This window comes from Malus sylvestris, chromosome 11, assembly GCF_916048215.2.
Source record: "Malus sylvestris chromosome 11, drMalSylv7.2, whole genome shotgun sequence".
Lineage (NCBI taxonomy): Eukaryota > Viridiplantae > Streptophyta > Magnoliopsida > Rosales > Rosaceae > Malus > Malus sylvestris.
Window position 1 is genome coordinate 38,781,814 of NC_062270.1, and position 27,505 is coordinate 38,809,318.

The 27,505-nt window shown below is 39.2% G+C and overlaps 2 protein-coding genes across 2 annotated transcripts; one reads left to right on the forward strand and one right to left on the reverse strand.

Annotated features, from left to right (window-relative positions):
* Positions 1-273: 273 nt before the first annotated feature.
* LOC126590999 (uncharacterized) lies at positions 274-1,160 on the forward strand. The gene is made up of 2 exons (XM_050256529.1): positions 274-499; positions 790-1,160. The coding sequence occupies exons 1-2, from the start codon at positions 424-426 to the stop codon at positions 1,017-1,019; spliced, it is 306 nt and encodes a 101-aa protein (XP_050112486.1). The 5' UTR covers positions 274-423; the 3' UTR covers positions 1,020-1,160.
* On the reverse strand, positions 1,111-27,505 carry LOC126590487 (uncharacterized). The gene is made up of 10 exons (XM_050255931.1): positions 27,246-27,505; positions 26,691-26,816; positions 26,408-26,552; positions 26,136-26,314; positions 25,942-26,042; positions 25,577-25,791; positions 25,286-25,485; positions 25,028-25,149; positions 1,174-1,222; positions 1,111-1,114 (listed from the first exon to the last, which is right to left on the reverse strand). Exons 1-10 carry the CDS (start codon positions 27,503-27,505, stop codon positions 1,111-1,113), a joined length of 1,401 nt encoding a protein of 466 aa, XP_050111888.1.

Sequence of the window (27,505 nt, forward strand, 5' to 3'; positions counted from 1 at the left end):
CACGTGATTTTATGCAAGTGGTGAAAATTTTTAATTTTTAAGTTATTAACCTTTTAAAATACATAACCCACAATTTATATAGAAACACGTGATATACTACTTCGTGTGACGGTTACATTAAAAATCTCTTGCATGGAACAGCCAACTGCACTTCCACCACTTCCTCCTTTTCTTTTTCTTTTTCTTTTTTCATTTTTAATGTGTAAACTTTAAATAACATGTCGTTCTTGGGGCTATGAATTGTGCACGTCGGCCATTGAGGAGCCACCGTCAGCCACCGCTACGGAACCACCGTCGAGTACGTTTCATTAATTTCTCCTCTCTCAATTCAATGAAATTGTGCGTACAAAATTTGACCTGATTTGGTGCGCTCGTTGTTGAGTAGGACTAAGGCTCACACTCAGACTCAGAGCACTGAGAACCATGGGAAACGAGGTCGACCTGCCGCTGGACCTTCCGCCGCCCCGCCGCCGAAACTCGCGGTCTCTCACCTTGATTGGTACTTCTTCCCCAGCTAATTACGAATATAACCATTGGAAACGCCATTAGAAATTCTCCACTAGTTAATAAATAGTTGAGTTGGTAGTTTTGTATTTTCCACTGTTTTGTCATAATCTTATTTACTTGTGTGCTGGATGGCATCAGTCCTGGTTTAAATTTGTTAACTGGTTTTCAAGTTCTAGCTTCGGGGGTAAAATTTCTTAATTTTACTAGATTAGGATACCTCTTTGGTTGTGACGGACTTAAATGATTTTTCTGTCCTTCATTCGTACCGTATGCACAAGGAAGTTGTATCTTGCGTAAATGCTATCAACCTTTGTTCCACGGAGAGTCAAGCTGAACTAAAAGATTTTGGTCGTAGTACATTAAGGGAACTTCAGAACAACCTAGACTTTTCGTCTCCTCCACGACCGACAGCAGGCGAGGCAAATGGCGAAGATGGTGATGGTGATGCTGCTGCTGAAAACAAAGTTTCTCAGGCACTAATAAGTACTTTTCGGCTTCTCTGCCTCGCTTAATGATGGAGATCATTAGCAGAATGGTTTTGCGGATTGTTCTGTTCGGGTTCGAAATTAAGTATCGCAGATGTAAATTTGATGCCATTGAATTCTATCTGTGATTTCACTAATAAGTCACAACTTTTATTTAAAAAGAAAAAATTTACACTTTATTATATTTTTTTGGTAATAATAATTAACAAATTTTAAATTATGATTTTTACCTTTAACATCTCCACCACAAAAAGGATCTAAAACGCAGGCTTGGTTGAGTAGTAACATTGTATGTTGGAAGGCATCTGCTAATTCCCCATGATAATGATCGGTTAGATGCTGTAGGTTTACACTACATATTAACCAAAAAATAATTAGTATTTTATATTAAAAAAAATACTAATATTTTCTATATAATTAGTACGTTATATTCTAAATAATAATAATAATAATTTCTATCTATAAATACAAAAGCAATTCCAAGGTCTTAGGTTCGATTCTCGTCAAAGATGAATTTAAACTATGTTATCGCTAGTTCATTATGAAGCTTAGTCCATAGATAATATTGTTTGCTAAAAAAATTCGTTTATTAAAAAAAAAAGTTTGTTAAAAAAAAAAAACCACAAAAACAAAGTTCATAGTTCAAACAAAATTCTTAAAACTTACTATTCTTCTCCTGTACCAAGAGCCATAGCACTGTCTCCCGTCGTAAATGATTCACCTGCGATCACTCAAAACATTTGGGGATGTGGACTTGTAATGTCCCATCCCAAAAAAAGGCTGCACACTGTGCCATACGGACTAACAAATTGATAGGCTAGATTAGCCGCTAGCTCCACCGGTGCGACTCCTCAGGTATTGTTGAAAACTATCATCATCCAATTAAAAATCAATATATATAATTTTGAGTAAAAGAAAAAAAAAATTGAGAGTTTTTAGTTACCTTTGTTGTAATCGATTGGCACATACGTTCCCATGGCATCCTAAATCCAGCCATTGTAATATATATGTTTCGACTTATTTGATAGAACTTGTTATAAGTACGATTAGTTACACATCCGGTCGAGGAATCGGTCAACTTTGAATCAACTCCAACACAAATAAAATTTTCCCAGCGGTAAGCAATATTAATGGTGCCATGTTCATAGCATGAAAAACCTGCACACGGATAAGGAAGGAGAGATTTATGGGTGAAAAACTTTTGTGCTCCTAATTATGGAGAAAAATAACATAAAAGAATACAAACAATCATATCCACAAAGTGAAACAGAGTTCGGAAGGAGTGAAACCTTTTGCATCAGATTGGGAGCTATTGGACTCCTGAGCAATCAATTGTTCATACTCTAATGCTCTTACCACATGCCTGATCTGTGGTGGTAGATGCTGGTGTCTGCAACATAGAGAAACTTAGCCTAATTCAAAGAGCTTTTGAAAAAACAGTAAACAAGAAACTATTAATTTTGACAGAGTTCCAAAAACAGGGCAGTCACCTTAGTAACTGTTTAACCGGACCAGTTGCGGATATAGCTACGGAAATGTCAATGTCGCTAGAAGGAGCAATCATTTGACTTGAAAATCTTCCAGTGAATCGACCGAGACTTGGAACATTAGCATCAATCTCACAAACATTTTTCAATGCATGGACAAAAGCATTTCTTACACCAGCCCTCTTAGAAGCAAAACAGGGCGAAAACAAATGAGGTTTTTCCAACATGAGTACAAAGGAAAACAGCTTAAGCCAACGGATCAAGAATCCCAAACTTACCGTGTCCTTCAATGCCAATCCAATATACTTTAAGTATACATCCTGCAAAAACAGTGATGGATAGGAAATAATCCACACGCCTAGTGACTCAGTGCAAGAAATCCAAATATTTGGATCGATCTCACGATAGCGATAGCAATGCACCAATAACCTATAATGACGGATTACACTGTGAAAAAGAACTAAAGGATTCTGATAAAACAGGAACTTTATGAAATCATGTCAGTTTTCTTTGCTTCTTACTTATAATGCTGAGTCAGAATATCCTACCCTTTTGATATCTTGCACATCATCTGCTCTAATGTAGTTATCTTGTGGTGAGTCATTGAGAGCCTCTTGTTCAGTGATTCCACACGATGTCCCTCAGTTTCTATCTTTTGTTCAGCGTTTAATTGTATACGAGTAGTTTCTCGCCTGGTAGCAAGTGTGTTGGCAACAGATATAAATGATGTGATCAGCTGCAGAGCCCTCCAAGTAGCGGCTTGACGATAAGTTCTTGAACTGCTGCTTTAACATAAAACAGGGCAATTCAAACGACAGTAGTTAACAGATAAAAGCACCTTTTAACAATAAGAACTTGAAAATTTTGAACACTAACCGTGACAATGCAGTTATATAATCCATGCACTTTAAAAAAATCTGATCAAACAATGGTCCATGTTGACACTCGCCGACCAGATTATCCGATAAGCATTGAAGATTATCTTTGAAGCTGTTAAATTCTTTCATTTTTGAACTTTGGCAACTCGTTTTTACTTTTGTGGTTGTGAAACTACCAGTCCGATCACCATTATTGTCTCCGTCAACCATGGTGGTCGGCTGTGGCTTTAGCGACCACACCTTGGATCCGTTGGGTTTCTCCTCGTTCAAAACTCCTATCCCAACAGTCAATGAATGATTTAGATTCAGAAATGAAACAGATAATGGAATGAACAAAAATAATCCCATAATACAAAATAAAATAAAATTGAGGGGCATATCTTTACCTGATAGAGGCATTCCGGCGGTGGAGCAAAGACTGAGCGATGGTGGAAGGAAAAAATGGGGTGACAGGCCCAAATATTTGGAAGGCAAAAATGAGTTAACTAGGCTCGTGAGTTAGGAGAAGAGTTAACTATTAACTCTTGAGTTAGGAGAATTGACAAATATTTGGCTTTTGAGTTAACTATTGAGAGTTAACTATTAACTCTTGAGTTAGGAGAAATGGCAAATGCCAATTCATAATTTCCCACACCAACAGAATTTTCATTCAGACAAGAAAACGTACCATCCAGTAAGGCGGGGCAGAATGGTGCTGCTGACGGTGAGCCAGATGATGCCGTAGCCGAAGAAGCAGGCGAGAGCGCCGATCAAAAGAATAAGCCACGGCGGGTACTTCTTGGAAAGGATTCCGGGGATAAGGCCGACGTTCTCGCCGATATCGTTGGCCACACCCAGCATGGTGAGCTGCTTCTGGTTGAAACCCAGAACCGACTTCAGGGAGTGGGAGTACAGCGGGAAAGTGAAGGCATCGCCGGCTGCAATTTGCACCCACACTGCCGCTCCTAGGCCGACCCACGGTGGTCGGGTGCCTGCTGCGAGTGCCGCCATTGGTGGTGGGTACAAGTAGCACAAAGCTTCAGCTCAGAGGCAAGAAGAAGGGGTACGAGTAGCAGAAGAAGAAGGCGGTGATTAGTTTGTCTGAATGAAAATTCTGTTGGTGTAGGAAACTATGAATTGGCTTTTGCCATTTCATAACTCAAGAGTTAATAGTTAACTCTTAATCAAAAACCAAATATTTGCCAATTCTCCTAACTCAAGAGTTAAGAGTTAACTCAAGAGTTAATAGTTAATTCTTAACTCAAAAACCAAATATTTGCCAATTCTCCTAACTCAAGAGTTAAGAGTTAACTCAAGAGTTAATAGTTAACTCTCAATAGTTAACTCAAAAACCAAATATTTGTCAATTCTCCTAACTCAAGAGTTAATAGTTAACTCTTGTCCTAACTCAATAGTTAACTCATTTTTTCCTTCGAAATATTTGGTTCTGTCACCCCATTTTTTCCTTCCACCATTGCTAGAGTCTTTGCTCCACCGGAATACCTCTATCAGGTAAACATGTGCCCCTCAATTTTTATTTTTTTGCTCCACCGAAATATTTGTCAATTCTCCTAACTCAAGAGTTAAGAGTTATAACCGACACATATAGTTTGAAAAAAAATTGAATACAACGGCTAGCTGACTGCTAGCCGTTGTATTCAAATTTTTTTTTTTTTTGAATTTAAACCTTTTTTTACTTCTATAAATATGGTAAACCTCTTTCAATTCTTCACTTCATTTGCAATATTTCATTCAATATATTTTTCAATATTTCCTTTAATACATTTTTCAATATTTCCTTCATCTGCAATATTTCTTTCAATTTTTCAATAATTTCCCTCAATATTTTTTCAATAATTTTTCAATAATTTAAATAATAAATTATGTTTGGCCCTATGACTCTTTGGCCCTCGGTTAGAGACCGTTTTTTGTGACAGGGTTAAAACGAGCCCTCTGGCCCTCGGTTGGAGATGGAGGCAAATATGACCATGTACTGTTCATTAAAATATTAATATCTTGGAGAATCTTGGAGGGACAGAGGGCTAAAACGAGCAATTTGACCAGCCATCGGTTGGAGATGGCCTTAGATGATTGCCTTATCTGGCTACCTTCAAGACGGGCCTGAGTTTACCAAAAAAAAAAATTAGTGTGGGAAGGTGGCTCCGTCCATGCTTATAAGCACAAATTGTGCAAAAAATAAAAATAATCGGCGAAAATATTTTATTAAAACATTTGCACCCAAAGGACTTTATTGGTGATTTAATTTTTTTGGGGTAGGCCACTAAGTACTATAATCTAGTAATATTTATCTTCACTTGGAATTGAGAGGTTTTATATTTGAATCTCGTGGATGACGAATTTGATACTAAATCAGATTGCTCATTGTGTGGTTTAACCGAACTCACTATTTTTTTAATGTAGAAACATCGTTGTGCTAAAAAAAAAAAAACAAAACAAAAAAAATATGGGGCTGGTTGTCTCAACTTTTTCTTAAGGTGCATCCTTAATGCCTTCTTCACGTTTCTTGTTCGTCAAATCACGAATGTCTATACGAACTTGATTTTGTGGTGGCATAGAGGGTTCCAAATAGAATATCATTACACAGCCCTTAAGCAATGCCGCCCGCCATAACACTGGAGCGGGCCCCACCTCTAAACACAAGCGGGGCAGGTATTGGCTGTTTATTTTTTTGTTTGGTCAGGTATTAGCTGTTTATTCTTTGGGACCAATGCAACTGTTTTCAGTGTCCCAATACCTTAGAGCAAGTCCATCAGAGGTGGAATAGCCCAGCACAAAGTACAAAAATCAAGCTGGGAGCCAATCAATCTACTCTAGCCCACCCTTTTTCTTGGGATGCAGCCCAAGCTTGTCTCCAGGCCAGCCCAAATTTGACTGAGCAAGGAACTGGGCAATTGGGCTGGTGAGTGCCTTTCACGCGACCTTTATGGCGAGTAGCCGACAGACGTTCAGAGGTTGGGCTCGCCTAGCAGGCGCACTCACACCCCACCCCTGGGTGGGTGACGTGGCGAAATGTATGCTGTTGGATTTCCAACGGTAAAAAAAAATTAAAATTGACTTTTAAAATGGACCGTCCGATCACAGATAAATGGTCCACGTTCCCCTCCCCCCCAAATTAAGAATTTCACTTTTAAAAAATACAGAATTTTTTTAATAAATTTAGATATTATTATTATTATTATTATTTATAAATTCAGAAATTAAAAATAAAAATATTATTTTATAATAAAAATAATAATATTTTAATAAAATGGACTAGGCTATTTTTTGTTAGGGGTAGATATGCTTTGGTCTATTACTGTTCACTGAGGTCTATTACTGTTCACTTGAGTGAATAAATACGCTGGGTGCTGGTACAAAGTCCTTAGGGGTGAACTTGCTCTTATGGGTATCAGAAATGATGTAGGAGCGAGTCCAGCAGAAGAGATTTTCTTGTGTGAATAAAACACGAAGTGATACATCACGTGTTATTATATAAATAATAGAATATGTGTGTTAAAAAATTAATAACTTAAATATTAAAAAATTTCACTATTTATATAAAAACACGTGATGTACCAACCGTATTCCGATCACAGTAAAAAATTTCCCGTCCACCAGACTCTCTCTAAAGGCCTCCACGTGTATTCAACTTCTTCGACGGATGCGTCTCATAATAATATTATTAAAAAAGACAGAATTTACAATTAAAAATATTTTATCTCTCTTCCTGACCCTCCCCTTCTTCCTGGATCCTGTGAGTGAGTGCATTAAAATAAAGGAACACTGGGTCTCCAAAAAGGTAGGATTATGGAATTAGTGTGGTCTACCATCCATTGGATTAGTACCCCGAATACCTTGGGAAGCAAGGAAAAGGAAGCTTGTGATATTCTTAGCGGCTTTAAACGTTCAAGAGCACAGGGAAAAAAAAATTCAAATTATATTAAGTCAAAATTTTATTTGATGGTTGATGTGAGAAATAGTGTAAACTTTTTAAGTTAATTATATTGTCTTCTTTTATAAAAAAATAAAAAATAATTTATAAATAGAAAAATTACAAAAAAAATGATTAATTTTCTTAATTTTAGGACTAAAATATAATTTTTTGAATATGCACAAAGCATGCATATGCCATGCACAACAATATGACAGAAATAGGATTTTTCTAAAACTTACGATTACCAAATTGCCTTCTCATATAAATGAGTTACCCAAAAATTCCAATCCTCATTTCTCATTTTGTAACTAGAGAAACAAAGAGGAGAGAGAGAAACATGACCGAAATTTTTTGATCCTGATGGTGCATTCCTTTGTTGATAGTAGGGCAGCGGGCAGCAAGGCTGCAACTGTAACCTTATGAAGTAGGGCAGCGGCAGTGGCGGATCCAGGAATCTTACCCCAAGGGGTCGCAGTGTAAAAGTTCAATAAGGATAGCGCGCGTAGCGCGAAAATTTTTTTTAACAGAAACCGCATGCATATCGTCATTTCATTGGGATAGCGCGACTAGCTACTCCAAAATCCTTGTTCAAAGGTCCTGAACGTACAAAAAAAATATCTAACAAGTCTAAAATTTAGAAACACATTAATCATATATGCCATATAACTTAAGATATTTTGAATAATTATATCTAATTTTTCAAAAATAAAAATAAAAATCTCATGTAATGAATTGGATGGTTTCATAATAAAAAAACTAGAAAGCAATGCCAGACATCCCCAAACTACGTACATTGCTATCATCAAAGAAATCCCCTAACCAAACACACGTGGCTTAACGCGCTTAACGTGCTGTCAAGTTATATGGGTGGCTTACATTTGTAAATGTCTGGCATTGCTTTGATGATAGCAATGCAAACACCTCCAACGGTCAGAAAAGCATTGCAAACACCTTCCATCACTCACATTAGCAAGAGACTCACAAACAGAGACCATATTTTATTCTTTTTTATTCTTTGCTTTTCCCCATCTTGAATATAAAAATTTAAACCTGGGTATTGACAGCCCATTTTTCCTTTTTGAAAACGTCAACTTAATGCTAGCTATCCAAATGTGATTGGACAAAATTATAAAATAAATTTTATGGGAAAGTTTGAGATGGTCACGTGAGAAGGAAAGGATGAGAGAGAAACTCATCTTCTTCCTCCTTTCATCGCAAAAACAGAACCTGAAAAACTTAGAAATTCCAGAACACTGCACTCGTTTTGCCCATGTTGCTTTTAAAAAAAAAACAGGCGCGCAGCGCCTTCTCCTTCGTCTTCGTTTTGCCCAGCCGCCGAGGAGCCTTTCGTCGAACAGTTGGTGTGTAGCCAAGGGGTCGCACCAGTCAGCTCCAAGGGGTCGTTCCACCATCTCCAAGGGGTCTCTAAGGTAGTTTCCATGGCTTCCAAGGGGTCGTGTGACCCCATTGACCCCACTGTGGATCCGCCCCTGGGCAGCGGCCAAGTAATGTTAGTCGATTGTTGATTTGCAGTTTAAGTGAGTGAACAACCTTGAAGGCTATGCTTTGTTGGGAATCTTTACATGGTTACACACAGCTCTCTCTCTCTCTCTCTCTTCTATTATTTTTCTTAGTCCTTGTTCTATTGATGCAATTAGTTATTTTTTGGAATTTGAGTGTCGCAGTAAAAATCCGAGCTTTCAATTTTTTAATTTCAAATTTTTGTTTTACAGTGAGAAATTAAGGTTCTTGATGCCATTTTTGGAACGTGTATCAGTTTTGCTGTGGATGTGTATCGTGCAATTAACGGCGTTGAAGGATATGTAAAGGTTTAGATTCTAGAAATTCCTTAAAATCTGTAGTTTACAAATCTTTGACCTAAAACGAGTTTACAAATCTCTTTGATTTTGCAGATCGATCGCTCTCCATAAAGAATTTTAGGGGTTTGATTACCGGAATCGATTGCAGGAGTTGGTGGCAGAGGTTCCTTGTTCCCTTGAATTTATAGCGTTGGGCTTCACCATCCAGTTCGGGTTGGGCTTGGCTTCCTTTTTAACATTTTTTCCCTCTCAAAAATGGTTAGAATTGGGCTTCCTTTGATTTCTTTTTCATTTTACTAGAGTTCTGTTTCGATTATAATTTAGAGTTTAGTCAAGTAGAAACAAGAGTCAATTTCTTCGAAAATCCAATTTGAAAAAGAGCCAAATCATAAAAAAATTGAAATTCCAAGGTAAATAGGAAGAAATAAAGGAGGAATCGATACCTAATTTAGGAGGATGTTTACTTGGAATGAGAATAGTTTTTGTTGTTTATGTACGGAATAATCTACTGTAACGATATGATACCTAATAATTTAGATAGTAGTGACACTAACTAGTAGGAAATAGACTAGGTTTTGGATATAATGGTAGAACAAAGACTTAAACATTTATTATATCGAGATGACATATAATGAGAATATGAGTTACAAAAATAGTGTTAGTTATAATAATAGTATTTTCGTGAGTAAAATTTACTTCAGAAACAAGTTATGCACACTTGTTTACTTAGTACATACATTCCTCACACAACACAACCTTAACATTCAATTACAAAGAGATCCGCCAAAAAGTCTAGCGGTTCATCGAACCATGACCGAGAAACCTCCTCACATAACGCAAAATTTGCAACACAATGGGCCATTTCATTAGCTTGACGATGAACATGGGCAATCCTCATCAAGTGTAATGGGATTCGCACTTGACCCCGCACATCACACAGACCGCATCCACCTTCAGGTGCTTCCTGATCAAATTCTCATGGGTAGGAATTATATTCCGACAAATCCTCCAAGCGCATTCCTTGACTTTTGGGGGGACTCGAGCAACCCAAATGCACTTCCAGAGATGACCCAAAGGGTTAGAACCCGAGGAAGAAGAAGCAGCCCTAGATTTTTCAAGCAACCACGCCAATGCCACATGGTATCCACTTTCCAGAAATGGCTAACTACGCGTGACAAAATAATTGGACATGTAAGCTTGGACTTGTAATCTTTGGCCGAAAACATAATTGGACATGTAATCTGGCCGAACTACATGTCTAACTTAACTTTTTGTTAAGCTGGAAGCACAAATTTATAACTAGCCTTCAGGCACGCGTGTGCAAAATACACTATTTATTGGCCTTATTGGCTTTATATATAAGATAAAAGAACCCTCAAAAACGTAATTGGAGTATACTGAAACTTTTACGAAAAATGCAATTTTTTCCTAAAAAAGCACTTAAGTGTTTCATGAAGGAAGCACACATCAGGTGTTTCTTTTAGAAAGCACTTCAAGGAGAAAATTTTCAATTTGCTGGAAACATGGTCCGCTATACCAAGTGTCATAATACAAATAGTTGAATTTTTTTTTCAAGTATTCAACCATTTTTATTATGACAATTAATATGCTGAGATGTACACTAAGTATCGTAATACAAATGGTTGATGTCCCTTCGTGTCCTATCATCATTTGCTGGACAAGTATATCAGGGCAAAACTAGATATAGACTAGCTTCAAATGAAAGGAGAGAATCACTAGCAACAACTCGATCTCAACTCAAGTTCCCCTTAAACAAGTCCCATTTGTCAAATTTCACACAAAGTTACACACATAATATCCTTACATACTTGGTGGAATAAGACTGAATAAAGAATAAGAGCATTTCCAAATGAAATGTCAAAAAGTTCACATCAACAATAACGGTAAAAAATAATAACACTAATGTTTTTCAACCGAAATGTCAATTTCTATGTGGCATGACGTAGAATGACATCTTTTATGGTTGATGTCAAATTTGACAACAGCTTTAAATAATTTTTAATAAATTATTAAATACTTTTTATTAATTTTTATTGGTTTGAAGCATTGCTTATTCATTTCCTTTCATTACCAATGCAATGTTTAAATATTTTTATACCTTTTAGTTCCTTTTCTTTCGTTACCAATGCAAAGAAATAAATATGAATTTTTATTTTATGTTTAAAATTTGATACATCGGGCTGCTTAGTTTACGGTTCGGTGGTATTCCTCTTCACTTGTAAATGAGAGGTCTTATGTTCGATTCTCGCAAAAGGCGAATTTGAACCACATTATTACTAGCTCATTGTGAGGCTAAGCTCACCCTTTCCCTTAGTATATAAAATAATGTTTGTTCAAAAGAAAAAACAAAAAAAGATACATCGCGTGGAGAGTTAAACTATAAAAGATGTCAAAGAAGCACAAAGAGACTTATTCTTTCACTTGTATTTGTTACGTTATCGGTTCATGGTATGTTTTTAAATTTCTTTTTGTTTCCAACCTATAATTATGCGGGTACAGCGGAGTACTGTGCATACTATGAAAGCACTGTCAAATCATCCTTTGGCAGCACAAAGTTTGATTGAGAATGATTCTCTTCAGTTGCTCTTTCAGATGGTTGCGATTGGGTCTTTGACAGTCTTCTCTCGATATAAGTTCATAGACTTGTTATGCAGGTAGATACATTACATGTATTGCCTTCCCTATTTGTAAGACATAGTTGGATAGCAACATTTTCCACAATCATAACCTTCAATTAGTTTTGGAACCCGTAATTTGGATTTTGTTTGTGCTAAGTTGAGGTTATCTTTCCAGATTCTTATTCTTCTCTTGGTCAATGACAACAGAAGCACAGCAAAATATATTCGTAAACATCATCTGGTATGGTAATATATTATATGCGTGCACTGCATCGGCAATGGTTAAATCCTAAATATGTTCTGTTTCCTATTTCATTAGGATATGTTCTGTTTCCTATTTCATTACTTTCCATTCATTAGGAGATGTGCTTGGCTGGTGCAAGAAGTGATCTGTTTGGCTTCTCTGCCTCGCTTAATGATGGAGATCATTAGCAGAAGCAGAACGGTTTTGCAGATTGTTCTATTCGGGTTTGAAATTAAGCATTTCAGTTATAAATTTTGATGCCATTGACTTTTACTCAGTGATTTCACTGATTTCACTTGGTGCGATGGCAAGTGCCTTCGCCCATGAGCAGTAGATCTCGGGTTCGAGACTTGGGAGCAGCCTCTCCATAAAATGGGGGTAAGGCTAGCCGACATTCACCTCTCCCAGACCCTGCGTAAAGTGGGAGCCTTGTGCACTGAGTACGACCTTTAGCCGATGCAAGTTTCAAATTCACAAAGTGCAATAGAGTTCGGAAAGAGTGAAACCTTTTGAAACAGATTGGGAGCTTTTGAAGTCCTGAGCAATCAAGGGGTGAAATAAATAAGGTTTATACCTGAAGTTATTAAATTCTATCTTTTTTGAACTTTGGTAATCATCAGCGATTTCTAACAATTCAGAGGAGTTCAGAACACAATACATACATAAACCAAAAATTCACATTGTATACTAATCTTCATGTCCAAATTTTATTGTAATAATCAAGCTAGATTTAAGTAAATTATTTGACATGTTACTGGGTAAGTATAATTGGTACTCTTTTTTTTTTATTTTAGGATAAGTATAATTGATACTCTGAGATAACAATTATAATTAAATATAAACATATTTAATTAGATCACTAATCCATTCTTGATCATTTGAGCAACTATAATTAATGGTGGTGCGCTCGTCTATCTGCAGCTGAAGTGAACAGGGTCCCTTTGGTTTCTCTGATGAAACAGATAACGACATGAGCAAAAAAAAAAATTCTGAAAATAAAAAAAAAACGTTTTTTGAGGGGCATTTTTACCTGATGGAAGCATTCCGAAGTAAGGACTGTCACGACGGCGGAGGCGACGACGGTGATTAGATTTCTTGGAAATTAAAATTGGGACAGTGGTATTTCTCACATTCACAGACATTAATGAAAAGGACTTGGATTCTCTGCCCTCCTATTTCGGTACCCTTCCCGTGCCCTTCTATTTTGTATGGTCACGGTTAACCCATGCTAACATTTTATATTGTTTTTTATAAAAATAATAAAACAAAAAAAAAATAATATAAAATATTGACGTAGCTTAACCGTGACCACACAAACAGGAGGGCACGGGGAGGGCACCGAATTGGGAGGGCAGAGAATCCAAGTCCTAATGAAAATGGGGAGTGGGGTTTCTAGAGGGACTTGGATTCTCTGCCCTCCCATTTCGGTGCCCTCTCTGTGCCCTCCTGTTTTGTGTGGTCACGTTTAAGCCACGTTAATATTTTATATTATTTTTTTATAAAAATAATAAAACAAAAAGAAATATTAATATAAAATGTTGACGTGGCTTAACCGTGACCACAAAAACAGGAGGGCACGGGGAGGGTACCAAAATTGGAGGGCAGAGAATCCAAGTCCTTTCTAGAGAGAGAGGGGCAAAGCAGAGCAGAGCAGGAGTGGGGTTTCTTGGAAATTAAAATTGGGACGGGAGGAGGATTCTTTACTCTCCTAATCTATTTACCTTTCCATGCATTCATATTTGAACGATCACAGTTAAGCTACATCAACATTTTATATTAATTTTTTTATAAAGATAATAAGATAAAAAATAATATGTAAGAGGAGAAGATGAGAATAGGAAGGTAAAGAATCATCATCCTTAGACGGGGTAGGTATCAGCAATTTCATTTTTTGTTTGGTCAAGTATTGGCTGATTATTCCCTGTGGGGCCAATGTAACTGTTTTCAGTGACCCAATACCTTATCAGAAATGATGCAGGAGTGAGTACAGCAGAAAAGATTTTGTTGCGTGAATAAAATATGAGATGATACATTACGTTTTATTATATAAATATTAGAATATATATGTTAAAAAATTAATAATTTAAATATTAAAGTTTTTTATGACTTATATAAAAGCATTCTGAGCGGCTTTAAACGTTCAAGAGCCCGGAAAAAAAAATTCAAATTATATTATTTCAAAATTTTATTTGATGGCTGATGTGTTCAATTGAATACAACAACAACAACAACAACAACAAAGCATTTTCCCACTAAGTGGGGTCGGCTATATGAATCCTAGAACGCCATTGCGCTCGGTTTTGTGTCATGTCCTCCGTTAGATCCAAGTACTCTAAGTCTTTTCTTAGAGTCTCTTCCAAAGTTTTCCTAGGTCTTCCTCTACCCCTTCGGCCCTGAACCTCTGTCCCGTAGTCACATCTTCGAACGGGAGCGTCAGTAGGCCTTCTTTGCACATGTCCAAATCACCGGAACCGATTTTCTCTCATATTTCCTTCAATTTCGGCTACTCCTACTTTACCTCGGATATCCTCATTCCCAATCTTATCCTTTCTCGTGTGCCCACACATCCCACGAAGCATCCTCATCTCCGCTACACCCATTTTGTGTACGTGTTGATGCTTCACCGCCCAACATTATGTGCCATACAACATCGCTGGCCTTATTGTCGTCCTATAAAATTTTCCCTTGAGCTTCAGTGGCCTACGACGGTCACACAATACGCCGGATGCACTCTTACACTTCATCCATCCAGCTCGTATTCTATGGTTGAGATCTCCATCTAATTCTCCGTTCTCTTGCAAGATAGGTCCTAGGTAACGAAAACGGTCGCTTTTTGTGATCTTCGCTAGATTGCTCCGGTCATTAGTGTGGATAAGTATATAAATGGATAGAGATAGGAAAGCAAACACAAGATGTACGTGGTTCACCCAGATTAGCTACGTCCACGGAATAGAGGAGTTATCATTAATTGTGAAGGGTTTACACAAGTACATAGGTTCAAGCTCTCCTTTAGTGAGTACAAGTGAATGATTTAGTACAAATGACATTAGGAAATATTGTGGGAGAATGATCTCGTAATCACGAAACTTCTAAGTATCGGAGTGTGGTATCGTCTTGACTTGCCTTATCTGTCTCATAGGTAGATGTGGCATCTTCTCTGGAAGTACTCTTCCTCCATCCAGGGGTGGTATCTTTAACTGGTGGAGATACACAAGGTAATGTATCAATTTCACTTGAAGCTTACTTGTAGTTTCAGGCTTGGTCAAGCGCGATACAAACCATGTAGTAGGAGTCCCCCAAGTCGCCGAGCTAGGGAATCTGCTGAAAGAGGTGACAGACAAGGTAAGCAATCAGAGCTCCGGCTGAGTGTTCACCTTCTCCCCATCTTGCAGCAGCATGAAGGATAAAGAGAAGAAAAATGAGAAGAGATGATATGGGATACTTTTACTTTTGAAGAAGTAACTTTCCACAGGCTTATTCTTGAACTGAGCTGGAGGGTTTTCTGGTGTCCTCCAGAGTATAAGGCCGACTGAAGAATTTGAGGGTCAAAACAAGTCCATCAATTCTAGAGTACGTTCGACCCTGTTGATATGGGATACTTTTGCTTTTGACAGAGTAATGGATGTATCGGCACGTGTGCTGTTACGCTTGTCTCCACATGCTTCCTTGTATCCTTCGCACTTGCCCTATCTATTCCTCAAGCAGATGCGGTATCTTCCCTGGAAGCATAAGATGTTGAAGATGAGTACTCGAGAGCAATGCCAGGTAAGTAATCAGGTAAGGGGTTCCAGGCAGTCAGTTCCTGGCTGGAAGCTTGATTCCAAGTGCTGACTGATTGCTCTCTTTCTCCTTGTCTTGCAGGTAAGAACAAGGCCAAAGGAAAAGACAGGGAAAAAGCATGATATGGGATACTCTTGCTTTTAACCCTGATGATATGAGATATTCTTGCTCTAGTATAGCTTGTTTGCAGAGGTATTATCGGGGGGAAAGAAAGCTGAATATTTCGAAAGGCTTCGTTGGGAGTGCCCTCTTAGATATGAGGAAGGGTTGAGCATTTTTGCAGGTCTGCCTGTCCATTGGGGATGGAGGTCGACATATATAGGAGTCTCCCTAACAACAAGTAGTAATGCTATTCCTTTACCCTGCTTGGTCCTAGCACGGTAGTGGGAGCTGCCAGCTTCACATGTTTTAACTCTGTCAGAGCACTTTGAAAAAGTGGTCTGTGATATCTGGCTCTCGAGATTCGGAGAATGATGCCTTTTCGATTTTTAAGAAAGTAATCATGCTGGGGGTCTGACTCTCAAGATTCGGAGAGCAGTGTCTCTTCGATTTTTGAGAAAGTAATCATGTTGGGAGTCTGGCTCTCGAGATTCGAAGGGCGGTGCCTCTTCAATTTTGGAGCAAGCAAAAGTGTTTTCTCGAATGTGAGTAAAGGTTGGGCATGTTTGCTAGTCTACCTTGCCACGAAGCACAAAGGTTGACACACAGGGACTTTCCAATTATCCAGCAATGGTACTGTTCATTTACCGTCTCTTCGATTTTGAGAAAGTAGTCATGTTGGGAGTCTGGCTCTCGAGATTCGGAGGACGGTGCCTCTCCGATTTTGGAGCAAGCAATCTTGTTGGGAGTGTTTTCTCGAATGTGAGTAAAGGTTGGGCATGTTTGCTAGTCTACCTTGCCACGAAGCACAGAGGTTGACACACAGGGACTTTCCAATTATCCAGCAGTGGTACTGTTCCTTTACCCTTGTGGGTAATAATATGGTAGCTAGACCTTCAAAATTTATGTGTCTAAACTTTGTTAGTGCTGTTTCTTTGCTATTCTTTTACCTTTCTTGGTCAGAGCGATGTAGTGGGAGCTGCAAGCTTCACGTGCTCAACTTTGCCAGAGAACTTTGGCAAAGTTATCTGTGGTACCCATGAGCTATTGTTGCGTGTGGGAAGTGGGTGATAGAAAAGTAAGATTCATGTGCTTTCTACTTCACCAGAAGTCTTCGATAGAATGCCTATAATTTCCGCAGAGCTGAGTGTGCGTGTGACAGGTGCTGACAAGGCTAGAAAAGTAGGTGCCTCTTCGATTTCTGAGATCGACCCTCGTGGTCTCTGAGCAGCCCAGCTTTTGAGAAAGCGAGCGCCTCTTCGATTGATTCGGAGAACAATGCCTCTTCGAGTTTTGAGAAAGCAATCATGCTGGGGGTCTGGCTCTCGAGATTCGGGGAGCGGTGTCTCTTCGATTTTTGAGAAAGTAATCATGTTGGGAGTCTGGCTCTCGAGATTCGGAGGGCGGTGCCTCTTCGATTTTGGAGCAAGCAATCTTGTTGGGAGTGTTTTCTCGAAATGTGAGTAAAGGTTGGGCATGTTTGCTAGTCTACCTTGCCACGAAGCACAGAGGTTGACACACAGGGACTTTCCAATTATCCAGCAATGGTACTGTTCCTTTACCCTCTCTTCGATTTTTGAGAAAGTAATCATGTTGGGAGTCTGGCTCTCGAGATTCGAAGGACGGTGCCTCTTCGATTTTGGAGCAAGCAATCTTATTGGGAGTGTTTTCTCGAATGTGAGTAAAGGTTGAGCATGTTTGGGCATGTTTGCTAGTCTACCTTGCCACGAAGCACAGAGGTTGACACACAGGGACTTTCCAATTATCCAGCAATGGTACTGTTCCTTTACCCTTGTGGGTAATAATATGGTAGCTAGACCTTCAAAATTTATGGGTCTAAACTTTGTTAGTGCTGTTTCTTTGCTATTCTTTTACCCTTCTTGGTCAGAGCGATGTAGTGGGAGCTGTAAGCTTCACGTGCTCAACCTTGTGGGTAATAATATGGTAGCTAGACCTTCAAAATTTATGGGTCTAAACTTTGTTAGTGCTGTTTCTTTGCTATTCTTTTACCCTTCTTGGTCAGAGCGATGTAGTGGGAGCTGTAAGCTTCACGTGCTCAACTTTGGCAGAGAACTTTGGCAAAGTTATCTGTGGTACCCATGAGCTATTGTTGCGTGTGGGAAGTGGGTGATTGAACAGTAAGATTCATGTGTTTTCTACTTCACCAGAAGTCTTCGACAGAATGCCCATAATTTCCGCAAAGCTGAGTGTGCGTGTGACAGGTGCTGACAAGGCTGGAAAAGTAGGTGCCTCTTCGATTTCTGAGATCGGCCCTCGTGGTCTCTGAGGAGCCCAGCTTTTGAGAAAGCGAGCGCCTCTTCGATTTCTGAGATCGGCCTTCGTGGTCTTTGAGCAGCCCATCTTTTGAGAAAGCAAACGCCTTTTCGATTTCTGAGATCAACCCTCGTGGTCTCTAAGCAGCCCAGCTTTTGAGAAAGCAAACGCCTCTTCGATTTCTGAGCAGGCGCCTCTTCGATTTCTGAAGCTCCGTCGAGTGCAGATTTTTATAGGGGCTGACATTAAGTTCCACAGCACACTTGAATCTCCACCAGTATAAGCACCATTCTTGCACTTCTAAGATCTTGATTTGTCCGACCTCTTCTCTCTTCAACACCTTTGAAAATGTCTGGCCCCTCCGACCGTCGTTTTGACTTGAACCTTGTTGAAGAGGCAGCCCCGCCTTCTCCAGACAACATATGGCGCCCATCCTTCGTCTCCCCTACTGGTCCTCTTACCGTTGGGGATTCCGTGATGAAGAATGATATGACCGCTACGGTGGTGGCCAGGAACCTTCTCACTCCCAAAGATAACAGACTACTTTCCAAACGGTCTGATGAGTTAGCTGTTAAGGATTCGCTGGCTCTCAGTGTTCAGTGTGCAGGTTCTGTGTCTAATATGGCCCAACGCCTATTTGCTCGAACCCGCCAAGTTGAATCATTGGCGGCTGAAGTGATGAGTCTCAAACAGGAGATTAGAGGGCTCAAGCATGAGAATAAACAGTTGCACCGGCTCGCCCATGACTATGCTACAAACATGAAGAGGAAGCTTGACCAGATGAAGGAAACTGATGGTCAGGTTTTACTTGATCATCAGAGATTTGTGGGTTTGTTCCAAAGGCATTTATTGCCTTCATCTTCTGGGGCTGTACCGCGTAATGAAGCTCCAAATGATCAACCTCTGATGCCTCCTCCTTCTAGGGTTCTGTCCAGTACTGAGGCTCCGAATGATCCCCCTCCGGTGCCTTCTCTTTCTAGGGCTCTACCGATTGCTGAGACTTCTCCTAAGCAACCTTTGTGAAGGCTCCCTCTTGTTTGTTTATTTTGACTCATGTATATGTACATATTTGTAGCTTATCGGGGATATCAATAAATAAGCTTTCCTTCATTTCAACGTATTGTGTTAAATACACCAAAGCCTTCTTCGCTAAGTTCTTTGAATTTTCTTTTGTTGAAGCTTGTATGTTGAAGCTTTCTGAGTGGAGCATGTAGGTTGGTGTAGTGTTCCCTTAATTTCCTGAGTGAGGAAAACTTCTCGGTTGGAGACTTGGAAAATCCAAGTCACTGAGTGGGATCGGCTATATGAATCTTAGAACGCCATTGTGCTCGGTCCTGTGTCATGTCCTTCGTTAGATCCAAGTACTCTAAGTCTTTTCTTAGAGTCTCTTCCAAAGTTTTCCTAGGTCTTCCTCTACCCCTTCGGCTCTGAACCTCTGTCCCATAGTCGCATCTTCTAATCGGAGCGTCAGTAGGCCTTCTTTGCACATGTCCAAACCACCGTAACCGATTTTCTCTCATATTTCCTTCAATTTCGGCTACTCCTACTTTACCCCGGATATCCTCATTCCTAATCTTATCCTTTCTCGTGTGCCCACACATCCAACGAAGCATCCTCATCTCCGCTACACCCATTTTGTGTACGTGTTGATGCTTCACCGCCCAACATTCTGTGCCATACAGCATCGCCGGCCTTATTGCTGTCCTATAAAATTTTCCCTTGAGCTTCAGTGGCATACGGCGGTCACACAACACGCCGGATGCACTCTTCCATTTCATCCATCCAGCTTGTATTCTATGGTTGAGATCTCCATCTAATTCTCCGTTCTTTTGCAAGATAGATCCTAGGTAACGAAAATGGTCGCTCTTTGGTATTTCTTGATCTCCGATCCTCACCCCTAACTCGTTTTGGCCTCCATTTGCACTGAACTTGCACTCCATATATTCTGTCTTTGATCGGCTTAGGCGAAGACCTTTAGATTCCAACACTTCTCTCCAAAGGTTAAGCTTTGCATTTACCCCTTCCTGAGTTTCATCTATCAACACTATATCGTCTGCGAAAAGCATACACCAAGGAATATCATCTTGAATATGTCCTGTTAACTCATCCATCACCAACGCAAAAAGGTACGGACTTAAGGATGAGCCTTGATGTAATCCTACAGTTATGGGAAAGCTTTCGGTTTGTCCTTCATGAGTTCTTACGGCAGTCTTTGCTCCTTCATACATATCCTTTATAGCTTGGATATATGCTACTCGTACTCCTTTCTTCTCTAAAATCCTCCAAAGAATGTCTCTTGGGACCCTATCATACGCTTTTTCCAAATCTATAAAGACCATGTGTAAATCCTTTTTCCCATCTCTATATCTTTCCATCAATCTTCGTAAGAGATAGATTGCCTCCATGGTTGAGCGCCCTGGCATGAACCCGAATTGGTTGTCCGAAACCCGTGTCTCTTGCCTCAATCTATGCTCAATGACTCTCTCCCAGAGCTTCATTGTATGACTCATTAGCTTAATACCCCTATAGTTCATGCAATTTTGTACGTCGCCCTTATTCTTGTAGATAGGCACCAAAGTGCTCGTTCGCCACTCATTTGGCATCTTCTTCGTTTTCAAAATCCTATTGAAAAGGTCAGTGAGCCATGTTATACCTGTCTCTCCCAAAACTTTCCACACTTCGATTGGTATATCGTCTGGGCCTATTGCTTTTCTATGCTTCATCTTCTTCAAAGCTACAACCACTTCTTCCTTCCGGATTCGACGATAAAAAGAGTAGTTTCTACACTCTTCTGAGTTACTCAACTCCCCTAAAGAAGCACTCATTTCATGTCCTTCATTGAAAAGATTATGAAAATAACCTCTCCATCTGTCTTTAACCGCGTTCTCTGTAGCAAGAACATTTCTATCCTCATCCTTGATGCACCTCACTTGGTTTAGGTCCGTTGTCTTCTTTTCCCTTGCTCTAGCTAGTTTATAGATATCCAACTCTCCTTCTTTGGTATCTAGTCGTTTATACATATCGTCGTAAGCCGCTAACTTAGCTTCTCTGACAGCTTTCTTCGCCTCTTGCTTCGCTTTTCTATACCTTTCACCATTTTCATCGGTCCTCTCCTTGTATAAGGCTTTACAACATTCCTTCTTAGCCTTCACCTTTGTTTGTACCTCCTCATTCCACCACCAAGATTCCTTTTGGTGTGGGGCAAAGCCCTTGGACTCTCCTAATACCTCTTTTGCTACTTTTCGGATACAACTAGCCATGGAATCCCACATTTGGCTAGCTTCCCCCTCTCTATCCCACACACATTGGGTGATTACCTTCTCTTCGAAAATGGCTTGTTTTTCTTCTTTTAGATTCCACCATCTAGTCCTTGGGCACTTCCAAGTCTTGTTTTTTTGTCTCACTCTTTTGATATGTACATCCATCACCAACAAGCGATGTTGATTAGCCACGCTCTCTCCTGGTATAACTTTGCAATCCTTACAAGTTATACGATCCCCTTTCCTCATTAGAAGAAAATCTATTTGTGTTTTTGACGACCCACTCTTGTAGGTGATCACATGTTCTTCTCTCTTCTTAAAGAAGGTGTTGGCTAAGAAGAGATCATATGCCATTGCAAAATCCAAGATAGCTTCCCCATCCTCGTTTCTCTCCCCAAAACCATGGCCACCATGAAAACCTCCATAGTTGCCTGTCTCCCTGCCCACATGTCCATTTAAATCTCCTCCTATAAATAACTTCTCCGTCTGAGCAATTCCTTGCACCAAGTCTCCAAGGTCTTCCCAAAATTTCTCCTTCGAACTCGTATCCAACCCTACTTGAGGTGCGTACGCACTAATCACATTGATAAGTTCTTGTCCTATTACAATCTTGATTGCCATGATTCTATCTCTTACCCTCTTGACATCTACAACATCTTGTGTCAAGGTCTTGTCCACGATGATGCCAACACCATTTCTCGTTCTATTTGTGCCCGAATACCAAAGTTTAAACCCTGAGTTTTCTAGATCCTTTGCCTTACAACCAACCCACTTAGTTTCTTGTAGGCACATAATATTTATCTTTCTCCTCACCATAACTTCCACTACTTCCATAGATTTTCCCGTTAAGGTTCCTATATTCCACGTTCCTAAACGCATTTTGCTCTCTTGAACTCTACCCTTCTGTCCTAGCTTCTTCACTATCCCCCGTCTAATAGGATCAAAGTACTTCTTTTGTGTGTCCCGTGTAAAGTTGATAGGAGCATATGCTCCCAAACAACTTTGAGTGGAGTCGTTCGAAAAGAAGTTTCTATGGCTCCCTTGCTCATTTAACACTGCATCCGGGTGCCGATGGAGATACAGCGACCCTTGCTCACTTATCACTGTGCTCGGGCCACACAGCGCGCCACTTACGGGTGACGCCCTAGCTTTAGCGCGATTTCGTTCTGGATTCATTTTCATAAGGATTCGACGTGATCATGAAGTGCCGGCTGTCGACTACCTGACGCCCTCCCCCTCCTCCTTTATCCGGGCTTGGGACCGGCAATGTAAGATAAACTTACATAGGCGGAGTTGATGTGTTCAATTGAATACAAATATTAAATCTTTTTTTAATGGACGTGTCAAAATATTTATTTATTATTATATTGGGCTTTATAGTTACATTAATTTTATTTGGGATTACCAGGTAGATTTGCAGTTAAAGGAACCTACTTTTCAACTGTACATTTTTTGGTATTGTTCACTGAGTTTTCTGCTGTGGTTGTGAATTTGTTGGTTTTTACTTTTTTATTTATTTATTTTATTTTTGTTGGAAAAGAATGGCGGAGAAACAAAACGTGCGAGAGCGAGGAAGGAGGACTCGTTGCTTGCTTTTGATGAGAGGGTTCAATTCCATAGCTCACACTTTGTCTCAGCTCTCCGACACTTTTGATAATGCTCTTCAGGTAAAGTTTGATCCCGACTGCAGCTAAAGATTTGAGCTTTTTACAAAATTGAGAGAGCTTAAATTGGCGATTTTTTTAGGGTACAAACATGTATTAAGTGTGAACGCTTACAAATGACCCATGTGGTGTATGAGACCGATCAGACGGTGTAGTATACCGCTCAATTGTTGAGTTAACTATCTTGAGCTTAAAGGTTATCAATGATGTTTTAGAGAGAGAAAGATTGTAGACACAGAATGTAGAGAGAGAGAGATCGAAGAGAATTAGAGAGAATTGCACTGTTTGTTATTGCTTTTACTTACTTACCGAATGAATACAAATTGTTCCTATTTATACACTTTTCACTACTTGTACAGCAATAACAAATCCTTAACAAACTAACAACCATATCACTTAATCTCTTGACAGATGGCATCTTCTTGGCCATTGGATTGATCTTCCTTATCTATAGCTTTACATCAATGTGCCACGATGATGGTATTTTTGGGTGTTCATAAATTTGAAATTTGCTAAGCCACCCACATTGAGATATTCCTTAGCCACCCGAGCAACTCGGAGACGAATAGTAAAGGGAAGGAATCGGAAGAACAGCTGAATGCAGAAGATTCCCATGTGAGGAAATTCGAAAACATTCATTGCTCAGAGGTACAAGGAGATGAATCCCAGAAAGAGAGCTGAAGAAAGCAAAAATGTAGGTTTCTCTCTTTTGTTCAGTGTCAAATCTTTGATGGGTTTTGAGTTGATTCCTAACTGTGTTATCTCTCTACAGCTTGCAATTTCAATGGCAACAAAAGCAGCTTCGTTTGCCCGGGAACTCAAGTGGATAAGATCGGATTGATGCTGTGTGCTCTGCTGGAGGAGGAGAATCGAAGGCTCCAAGACTAGCTGAATAAAGGGTTGAGGCCAGAGGAAGATGATCTGGTGAGGCTTCAGTTGGAGGCACTGCTAGCTCACCTCCCTCAAGACCTCTCTGCTTCATTTGAAAAATTTGTACAAGGGTTGTGCCTAGACTTTTCGTCTCCTCCACAACCAACAGCAGACGAGACAAATGGCGAAGATGGTGGTGGTGATGCTGCTGCTGAAAACAAAGTTTCTCAGACACTAAGAAGTGATCTTTTCGGCTTCTCTGTCTTTCTTGATGATGGAGATCATTTGCAGAATGGTTTTGCAGATTGTTCTGTTCGGGTTCAAAATTAAGTATCGCAGATGTAAATTTTGATGTCATTGACTTCTATCTGTGATTTCACTGATTTACCATAAACACAAGTACATGATATCTATGGAAATTATATTATTGCTTTACTTCGTTTTTCCGAACTTCATTTCCCTACTCAAATTATATGTTAAGGTGATTTCAATGAAAAGTATTGTAATCCAACCTTTTTCCGTTATAAGTTTCAAAAAAACAGTACCCGATACCAGTTCTCAGCACATGAACTAAATTCTTCATTAAAGACCACGAAAGATACGATTCAACATTCAAGCAAGGAAACATACATCATATAGATACAGGTAACCAAGTACTAAATATTAACAAGTAACCTAAATTAAGCTTCAATGTTTAAAGTTGCTGCCTATTGGTTTCCAAACTAACAGGTTTCATATTTTACAAAATACATGCTAAGCCAATCCAGCTACTGGTTAAACCATTAAAACTGCCTATTTCTCTTGTTCTTAGATGCTGACTTGCAATCTTGAGCAGAATCGTCAGAAGAAACTGCTAGGTGGATATTTAATATAGTTGCAATCAGGCAAAACATTCAGGTGCATTCAGAACGCAACTTCATTCGTCATGACCTAATAGAAGAAGTTAAGATACCGGCAGGATGGTGGTTGATTTCTCTGCAATACCCGTCCTACAATTACAAAGTGAATTAAATAAAAGTAAAAAAATTTACTTAAAAAAGAAAAAGTAACAGTTTTATTCTCTTTTTTTTATAATAATAATCAACAATTATAAATTATGATTTTTACCTATAACAACTCCACCACAAAGAGGATCTAAAAGGCAGGCTTGGTTGAGTAGCGACATTGTATTGTGGAAGGCATGTGCTAATTCCCCATAATTACAGTATGTCAGATCCCGCAGATTTATACTGCATATTAACCAACAAAATAATTGGTATGTTGTATGTGCAAAAATAGCAATATCTTTCATCTATAAATATACAAAAGCAATATCACAAAACAGAGGTCATAGTTCACTAGCAGAGGAAAATTCTTGAAACTTACTGTTCTTCTCCTGACCCAACAGCCATAGCACTATCACTCGTAAGTGATATACCTGGGATCACTCGAAACATTTGTGGATGTGGACTTGTAAAGTCCCATCCCAAAACAAGGCTGCAAACTGTGCCGTAGGGACTAACAAAATGATAGGCTAGATTAGCCGCTAGCTCCACCGTGTGCAACTCCTCAGGTATTGTTTGAAACTATCATCATCCAGTTGAAAATCAATGTGTGTGTATATATTTATATATTATTTCTAAGGAAAATAAATAAAAATCTGGGGTTTGCAATTACCACTGATGTCATCCATTGCCACATTTCCTCCCAAGCCATCCTAAATCCAGCCATGGTAATATATATGTTCCGACTTAATCGATAGAACTTGTTGCAAGTAAGATTAGTCACACGTCCAGTCAAGGCATTGGTCAACTTTGAATCAACTCCAACACAAATAAAATTTTCCCCACGGTAAGCAATATTAATGGTTCCATGATCATGAGATGAAAAACCTGCACCACAAAGTGGGAAAAGGAGATTTATGAGTGAAGTTTTGTGCTACTAAATTACTAATTATGGAGGGAAGAAAACATAAAAGAAAGCTTATGTGCAAAACTGTCGATAGAGTACAAACAATCATAAAAATCTACAAAGAGTGAAACCTTTCGCACCAGATTGGGAGCTATTGAACACCTGAGCAATCAAGTGTTCATACTCTAATGCTCCTATAACATGCCTGATCTTTGGTGGTAGAAGCTGGTGTCTGCAGCATGGAGAAAACTTATTCAACGAGCTTTTGCAAAAATAGTAAGCAGGGAACCATAAATTTTGAATGAGTTCCAAAAACAGGAGTCACCGTAGTAGCTGTTTAACCAGGCCAATTGCAGATATGGCTACGGAAATGTCAAAGTCGCCAGCAAGACCAATCTTTTGACTTGAAAATCTTCTAGTGAATCGACCAAGATTTGGAGCAATATCATCAACCTCATAAAGATTTTTCAATGCGTGGACAGAAGCTTTTCTTACACCAGCACTCTTAGAAGCAGAAAATGAGGGAAATAAATGAGGTTTGTCCAGAACGAGTATAAAGGAAAACAACGTAAGCCGTATCAAGAATCTCAAACTTACATTGTCATTCAATGTCAATCCAAGATACATGAAGTATACACCCTGCAAGGCCAGTGATGGATAGGAAAGAATCCACGGGCCTAGTGACTCTATGCATGAAATCCAAATATCTGGATAGATCTCACGATAGTAATAGCAATGCAACCTACAATGATGGATTAGACTGTGATACAAAACTAAAAGATTATGATAAAACAGGAACTTTATAAAATCATGTCAGTAATTTTCTTTGCTTCTGAACTATAAAGCCAAGTCGAAACATCCTACACTTTCGATATCTTACATCATTTGCTCTAGTATGGTTATCTTGTAGTGAGTCATTGGGAACCTCTTGTTCAGTGATTCCACGCGAGGTCCCTTAATTTGTTTCTTCTTTTCAGCGTCTAATTGTCTACGAGTAGGTTCTAGCCTGCAGCAAATGTGTTAGCAACAGATATAAATTCTTGTAGTACTGCTTTTAACATAAAAGAGCAATTCAAAGAGAGCTCTTAGTTAACAGATAAACCAATGCAAGCAGAACATGAGTTAGGTAACGGAATTATTTGTGATGCCCAAAAATTCATCACTTTTTGGTAAAATAAGTGACCCATTTCAAAAAAAGGGTCACATAAAGCGTTTCATGGTGGATGAATTCTTTTTAAGATTTTATTTGACACGTAATTTCAAATTCATCACAAATTGTGTGCTAGAAATATTTGTGCCCAATTAATTATTAGCTGGTAACGAAAGTAGAGGATTCGCCACATAACATGTGCAAAACTATTGCGCTAGAGTCAAGAATAAAAATATAAAAAAACTGAAGTAATTAAAATCAAAACCTCAAATTGTGAAAACTCACTTTTTGCTCTGCTCTCTCACCCCCACGCCTACTCTCAGTTGTTTAGCGGTCCTCGACTCCGGTGGTAGAAGCTGGTGTCTGCAACTACCAGTCCGATCACCATTCTTGTCTCCGTCAACCATGGTGGTCGGCAGTGGCTTTAGCGACAACACCTTGGATCCCTTGGATTTCTCCTCATTCAAAACTCCTATCCCAACAGTCAATGAATGATTTAGATTCAGAGATGAAACAGATAATGGAATAAACAAAAATAATCCCAT